The 8,105-nt window shown below is 51.3% G+C and overlaps 1 protein-coding gene across 2 annotated transcripts in view; it reads right to left on the bottom strand.

Moving 5' to 3' along the window:
• SYNGR1 (synaptogyrin 1) overlaps positions 1-8,105 on the bottom strand; it is a 36,273-nt gene continuing 28,168 nt past the window's right edge. The window contains exon 4 of one of the 2 annotated variants that reach the window (XM_027873551.1): positions 1-4,917. In XM_027873551.1, the coding sequence (XP_027729352.1) occupies positions 4,702-4,917 (216 nt within the window). In that variant the 3' untranslated portion in view covers positions 1-4,701. Of the gene's footprint in view, positions 4,918-6,968; positions 7,721-8,105 lie in introns of those variants that run through there. The other variant, XM_027873541.1, reaches the window with a different exon arrangement.

Consider the following 8,105-nt stretch of genomic DNA (forward strand, 5'->3'; position numbering starts at 1 on the left):
AACACCACTTTATTGATATGTCACCAGTAGTCACCACCTTCACTTGGTTCAGCACAAATATAAAGGACGGAACCAACACAGGTTCTGAGAGTCCCTCTCAGGCAACCAGATGGGGTGGCCAAGGGCTGGTGGGCAGAGGAGGGGTCCGGATACACTGGGGAGAGCCAGATGAACACCCTACTATGGGATCTGCCTGGAGCTGACCATCCTTTACCACTCTCTTCACAATCACTCACACACACATACACACACACACACACACATACACACACATCTATATTTGTATAGCCTTATATTATACATCTTATATATATATAAAATATATATTTATACTATACACAGGCAGTAATGCTGCAGGGAGGAGGAGAGGCAAGTAGGGGACACCCAGTTAGGACTATAGACACCCCAAGGATGCAGTCAGAGGGAGCAGGATTGGGAGGCAGAGGGAAAGGCGCCTATCCTCCCACAACTCGAAGTGGAGAGCATTGCCCCAAAGTGGCCCTTGAGGCCACCCTCTGTTTTCCGTGAAGGATTCTTGGACCCAGATTTAGCCAGAACCAGGGCAGAAAGGTAAGGTCTAAGGAAGGGAAAGGACTGGGGGCCCTTGGTGAGTTGGGGGAGGTCTGGGGGGCAGCAAGAACCTAGAAATAGTGTGAAAGTCAGGAAATAGGTGGGTGGGGGCAGGCTAGGAGGTAAAAACCTTGCACTCACATTGAAGAAAACAGATAGTTGCTATAAAGGCATCACAGTCCTGTCAAACAGAGCTGGGACCTACTAGAGGCACCCCAGGAAACCTACAAGTCTGGAGCCCCTCAGGGACCTCCTGGGAGCTAAGTGAGGGAGAAATCTAGGGTTAGGAAGAAGGGAGCTGTCAGTCAGCTGAGGCTGACTGCTTATAACAGCAGGGGTGGTCCACGTGGGGTTGGTTCTGATTGAATAGGGAGATCCTGGCTGGAGTTGGGGATGGGTGGGGGGGATGAGGAGTCGGAATCCAGCAAGGAGAGAAAATGATCACCCATAAGCATCACCTTCTTCCACCACGCCCCTCCCCCCCCACAAGCCCCCATCAGGTTGAGGGCAAACTTTAACTCAAAGGAACCGTCCCTCTTAGAGCTAGGAGGGCTGCCCCACAGGTCATCTGCTCCAGCACTTTGCCTTCAGGTAGGTAGGTAAGGTGGTACTCCTATTTTATAGATGAGGCAGCTGAGGCCCCCAGAGGCTAAGGGCTTTGTCCAGGGTCTCCTGGCCAGTAAGCAGTGTCAGGAGGATCACAGCCCAGGAATTCTGCCCCCAAGTACAAGGTTCCAGTGGCCTCACTGGAGGTGATCATGGGAAAGGATGTGTGTGGGGGAGTGCTGGGGTAGGAGTACCCCCTTGAATCTCTCACAGATGAACATCATTCTGAATGTTTTTCACACCAATTACCTCATTTGGACTTCACAATATTCCACGAGGTAAGGCAGACAGAAATCAAAACCCTTATTCTGCAGATGAGGAAACTGGACCTCAGAGAAGAGAATTGACTTGTCTGGTGAAGCAGAACAAATCCTGGTATCTAGCCCTCTCCTCACCTTTATCAAGCCTTTATACCCAGCCACTGTTGGAAGGCTTTTAGTGACAGAGGGCTCACTACCTTCCTGAAACAGACCATTCTCCTTTTAAACAGCTCTGTCCCTTCTATTGAGCCCAACTGTGCTTCCCTGTAATTTCCACTCATTGCTGCTAGTTAGCTTGTAAACCCACCAAATGTTAACATGTGAAAGACCTTAAAAGTCCCTCAGTCATCAGATCATCAATTTGGAGGCTGTCCAGTACAGCCTTGTCATTGTATAGGTGAGGAAGTGAAGGCTGAGATGGGGAAAAGGGTATCTCCAAGGCTAGCTAGTGTGGGGTCTGAACCCAAGTCTTCTGATTCTGAATCCCTTACTCTTTTCACTACTGCCCTTTAATGCCTCTTCCCTGTAATGGCTTTTTAGACACACAAAAAATGCTTCATTCTTTCCTAAGTTTTCTCTTCTCCCCAGTTCCTTCACCTGATCCAAATAGGACACAGTTTGCAGCCCCTTTCCCTCCTGGTCACCCTCTTCTACTGCCTATTCCATGACCTTTTCAGCCTTGGGAGGGGTGGGAGGTGGGGGGAGGCTGCAGCTGGATTCTGCTTAGAAGGGCTCCCCCACCTATGTTTAATGTTCCTTCCTGAGCAGCCTGGTTGCTAGAGAAAATCCATCCTCCAGTGAACCCTGTTGCTTCCCTGAGACAAGGGCCTATCTGTGGACTCTGGGACCAGAATGATCTGGAAAGAGCCAGCCAGCCCAGGCTTCCCTCCCCCCCTTCTCTACTTCGTCATATGCTGTGTGACATCAGGTACATTGCTCTGACTTCTCTGGGCCTCAGGTGCCTCCCTTGTGATTAGAAGCAATGGGAGTGTAGTATAAACAACACTGGGTTTTGGGTGGAGAAGCCAGGTTCCAATCCTGCCCATTAATGACCTTCCTGACCTCGGGAAAGTCACTCCTTTCTCTGTGCCTAAGGCTTCTCCTCCAATCTCCAAAAATTGGGTGAGGATGAGACAGACACTGGACACTTCTGAGAAGTCCAGGCACTCTGGGATGCTGGGACGGGACGGGTGAATCTACAAGCTCTTTGCTCTTAGACAGAAGGTGAGGGAGAGTGTGCAGCTGTCATTCAAGCCTCTCTATCAGGCCTCAACCTGCCTTTCCAAGCTTTTCTCCCCTTCCACCCCTCATTCCTTTTACTCCAGCAAAAGGCCTCATGTTCTCCAGTGAGAGGCAGTGTAGCCCAATGGATAGAGAGCCAGCCTCAGAGTCTAGAAGACCTGGGTTCAAATCCTATTTGTGACCGAGGGCAAATACTTAACTTCTCGGGGCCCAAGAAGTGCTCTCTGGCTAAGATGCAGAGTCAGTACATGTCTACATTTTCTCCTTCCCCCAGTGTAGGGGGAGGGACATCTTTACCAGTGAAATCACCAGTCCAACCCAATAACCCAATGTTCTATGTACACGTATGCCTTCCCTGCTCCTCCCCGACCCTGCCTTCTGTGGGATCTTGGTGAGGTCCATGAGGACAAGGCCCCTATCTTCCTCAGCTTGAATCTCACACTCAGTATCCAGTGCAAGGCTGAACCCAGGAAGGATGTTTTAGAAACTTTTGGTGAACGATTGATTGATTCAGAATCCAAGTGCTCGACACACCTAGCCTGTGTGTTGTCTGGCCATATAAAAGCCAGGCTGACTTGCACAAAACATGTGTGGGATGGCTTAAATAAGGCAGTGGGATAGACTTCTCTTTAGAAGGACCTTTCCAACCCTAGGCCTTTGAGACACAAAAAAATTGTTGGGTTGGATTTTTTGGGGGGAGTAGAGGAGGTGGATGAGGTTGGGGATTGGTGGAAGCATGGAATGGAGGAGGCTGCTCTGATTTTCCAGAGGGGAGGGATGTCCAGGCAGTATCCACCGTAGGATGCTGGGATCCACACCTGGGTCAATGCAGTTCAATGTAGGCCGAAGGAGCCAGGAACGTGCAGGGGGGATGAGCTCAGGACAAAAAGAGGAAGGGAGTTCTTTCAGGGGCGCTTATGCAGCATGGGAACAACTTAGCTGAGCTCTGAAGGGAGGTAGGAGAGTCCCTGTGTAGGCATCATTGGGCAGGAAACGTGATGTCCCTGTACCCTGGAGTTAGTGAGGCCAAGAAGGTGACCAGTGTCTTGGCTTTGATCTGGAAAGCACTGAGGCCAAGAGGACATGCAGATCAGCAGAGACCCCCCCGGAGCTGAGATGGACCCTGGCACTGGCACAAACCTGTTCTATCCCAGGCACAGAAAAACCTGTTAATCCTTCCCATCCGAGCCAAGTGGGACCCGAGAAAGGGTGATAATACTGAAAGGGCCCGCAGCACCAGGACTCTGGAGAAGGAGCCCAGGATCTGAGGGTAAAGGCTGTGATGGGGTTGGGAGTCAGACCTCAACCAATCTCTGAGCCAGAGGGACCTAGGAGGGCAGGCAAAAAGGCTGATACCTTCATTTTAGAGGTGGGGAAGCTCTTTAACCAAAGACTCAGGTCTTCTCACTCTTAAATCCAGTGCTTGACCCTTTCACCAGTGGAAGCCCTCCACACCTGCACTCCTGCACCAACTTGTAAACCCTGCTCTCCCACCCATCATATCCAAATATACTTACACTTTCTTAACTCCCTCAATCATTTCCACCTTCTGGTGAGTGTATTCATACACAGACACATTTGCATGTGCACACACACTGTGCACATACACACACACACAAACACACACTCCCTCCCAACCATACCATTCACCCCTAGGGGGGACACCGCCATTCTCTCCCTGGATGGTCAGCCCCCATGCCTGGATATTCTGTTGCTTTCTCCACCCTAGGACCCAGATGGAATTCAGAGACATTTCTAGTAAAATTTAAGAGGGGTAGGATACACGTACCTCAGCAAGATGGAAATATACTCCATTCAGCTAGAGGAAATGAGGGCAGGAATTGGAAGAGAAGAGTAAGTGTGGAGTTTGTATGTGCGTGAGTGTGTAACAGCTGGGGCTGGGGGCTTAGGACTGAGAAGGTAATGGGGGTGTCTTTCTTTGCCTCTGGACACTGAGGTGGAGAGGCCAAGGGGAGGTGGGTGTGGGGGCCAGAAGGGATTTGAGGAGGGGCCCATCACTGGCTTAGTACCCCTGTGTCTGGTAGCCCTGTGTCTCAGCATCAAAGGCGTTGGCAGGCTGCTGGTAGGAGCCGCCAATGTCAGGCCCAGCCTCCGGCTCACTGGCATAGGGGGCATAAGGCATGCTTGAATCCTGGCTTGGGTCCGTGTAGTCCTGGGAGAAGAGGGCTGAGTCGGCGCCGATCCGGTACCTCTGGAAGGCCAGCACCGCCTGGCCCACCTTGGGGAGGAGGTGGATGGCCAAAGGCAGGAGGGTGGGAGAGGGAACACCAGGGAGGGGAGGAGACACATAGACAAAAGCCAGGTTAGTCTGTGTTAATGGTTAGTACATGCACCATGCTACTCTGCAGGGTTAGTGCCCAAAACATAACCAGTTAGCACCTAATAGAGAGTGGAAATGACAGATAAGGAAGCCTGCCTTCTGGGAATGACCCACTGCAATCAACCAGCTTCCTGGTCAAGGGCAGTATTGCATGATGTCAGAAGCAACAGGTCAAGGAAGAATTGTAATCTCTCTCGACCGATTTCCTCATCTGTAAAATGGGCATGCTATTATTTAGGTTACTTTCTCTGAAGGATTGTTGTGAGGCGATTGTTCTGTTAAACCCGACCATGTTCTTCAAATGTGTCCTGTTGTTATAAATGTTCATCTCATCCTGAGAGAAGATTGAGAAGAGGCAGCCTCAGCATGATGGTTCTGTGGGCTCCCCTTTCATGCTGCCTGAGGGCAGAGGGGCCAAGGTCAGGAGATGCTCTTTCTGAGACAATAGGAATTTGTGGAGATTGATGGGAATTATCCCCCAGGACAAGCTTATCTATGAGAAGAGTCACACTTTGCTGCTGCAGCTGCTAAGAGGCATCATCCCTAGACCCTACAAGTCAGGGGGCTGGAAAGAAATTAGACTGGCCTTAAAGAAAATATCTAACAGTCTTTGTCACGACAAAGGGTTCCAGGCACTGAGGGTGCTGTCCCTGATAGCCCTGGGAAATGTGGCAAGTTCTGGGGGAAAAATGGATTTGGGGACTACCTAGTAAAGCCCCACATCAATCCCGCTGACTGGACAACCAGACCCAAAATGGTTTCTGTACCCGTAGGGCAAGCTGCCTGATGGCCAGAGATTGTTAAGGAAGACAGATGGCCTCTTGCTTGCCCAACTCAACTGGGAGGATCTTAGGAAGACCCAAAGAGATGCTGCTGGGGTTTTGTAGGCACAGGTATCATGAGTAACCTCCCTCCCTCCCAGCTAGGAGGCTCACCTAGAGCCAGACTTTGGCAGGAAGACTGGGGCAGGAAGGGGAGATGCTTCGGAGACTCTCAAAGCTCTCAGAAACATGGAAGAGCTGGACACCGAGCAGTGGCTGTGGCTGGGGGTGGGGATGGGAAGAGAGTGTGTGAATGGGAGAGGGGAGTCATGCTCCTGAGAGGTGGTCAGGATGCCCCAGAAAGGCAGAGCCTACACCACAGATACAAAAGAGGATCCCCTCATCACCCAACAAGAAAGTTACCATCAGATCGCCTGAAGGGACCAAGATTACTTAGCCTAGAGAAGAGAAAACCCAAAGGGGACGTGAGAAGACCAATCTATCCTATGGAAAAGGACCCAAGTGCTAGAGTGAGAAGCCGAGGATAGAACTCGTAGAGGGAGATCTGCCTAAGCCTTAGAGCTGGCTCCAAGAAGGACAGGTTGCCTCAGGACATGGTAAGCTTCCCGTTGCCCAAGATTCCCAAGGAAAGCCTATGATGCTGCAGAAGGAATTTCTTCAGGATCACCTGTGAGGAGGCTCAGAGATGCCCTGGCTGACCATGGCTCATCTTCCCCTAGATCCCCTTTCCTTCATCCAGAGGGCATTCTCTCTCTTTCTATGTCTTAGCCCCCTCCCAGGTGTAAGCTCCCTAAAGGCCCAAAGAGATCACATCCTGCCTCTCCCCCAGCCCCCACCCTTCACACAGGGCAGCTTGTGTGGGCAGGGATGGTAAATCACTACTATCAATCAGTGATGAAAGCCCCCACTGTGGAAGAGTCCCTGAGTGCGGGACGTTTGCTGTTGTCATTCTGAAGGGAAGCATTTCCCCCACCCCCAGATGACTAAACCGAAGACTAAAGGGAAGAGGTGTCAGTGATAGGACAAAGGGATCCTTTAGATCCTGGTCAGGGACACTGATCTCAGCATAACACCCATGTAAGAGGAGTCATGGAGATTCTGGTATATGAAAAGTGAGTTCGCCCAGGAGGGAAGGAGGATCTGCACAGAGTGCAGGCAAAGAAGAGCTGGAGAAGGAGAAGGTATCAAACGTTTATCCAACACTGTCCAGGGTAGAGGGGGCTCTGGCCCACCCACCCAGGGATGGCTGATAGGCATGAACAGATGGCTCACAGTGCCTCAGGCTACTGAGACTGAGGAGCTCCCAGGTGTGGCACCTAACTCCCTCACTGACTCCCTCCCTCTCAGCTCTGATCTGAATTGCCTCTCCCAAATAGATCCTCCTGTTGGGAAGAGGATGTGTCGACCAGCCGTCACACATATTTTAACCTGCTTGGCCCTTCTGTTGATCTACAAAAATGGACAGAATGGTCCTCTGGTCTTTCTTGGAATTTAGTCATTGTGAATCCACTCTCCAGAGCTTGATCATGCCTTGGAGAGCTAAGGAAAGTGAATCCTTTAATTAGCAGGGATGGGTGCTCAACCCTTAACCCCACCAAAGTGCAGGTATGGACACCCTGTATGTCAGGCTCAGGGTTGAAAGGAGCAAGTCAACTTCTCTCTGACCCATCTTTGTTATGACTTCTGCCCCTGCCCTTCCCCTGCACATGCCAACCCCCTCTCCCCTCCAACCCCAAGCCAGGGACACAGAGGTCTGTGTAATAAGAGCCACAGTGGCTGTCCTAGGGCCTGGGGAGGTCAGGCAGCTGTGGGGAGAGGCATTATGACTGAGGTGGAGGAGGTGTGGGGAAGAGCGAGCTGTACTCCTCCTGAAAGGTGATATCCTTGAGTCTCCGGGAGGCCAGGATCCCAAGCATGCTCTGTAAGGAGAGAGCAAGGTTCAGTGGGTGGGCAAAGAGCCTCTAGTTCAAGGCCCCATTTTTACAGATGCTGAAATGAAGACCCAACAGAAGGCAAATGAACTGTCCAAAGTCCCTCAGGGAATAAATGGTAGTGCCAGGATTCAACTGCAGGTCCTCAGCCTTCATATGCGGGACTCCTTCCACTGTCCCCCAATGCCTGCCTGCTTAGTTGCAGGATAGAATGTCCTTGGCCCAGGGCAGGGAAGGGACTTGCCTAAGATCTTATAGGAAGTACTCATCCAAAACAAGAGGGAGACCCAGGTCTTCTGCCCCTGGCTCATGTGTCCGTCCGTCCGTCCTTCCTTCCTTCCTTCCTTCCTTCCTTCCTTCCTTCCTTCCTTCC

Source organism: Vombatus ursinus, unplaced genomic scaffold, assembly GCF_900497805.2.
Source record: "Vombatus ursinus unplaced genomic scaffold, bare-nosed wombat genome assembly UNPS02003292.1, whole genome shotgun sequence".
In the NCBI taxonomy this organism is placed as follows: Eukaryota; Metazoa; Chordata; class Mammalia; order Diprotodontia; family Vombatidae; genus Vombatus; species Vombatus ursinus.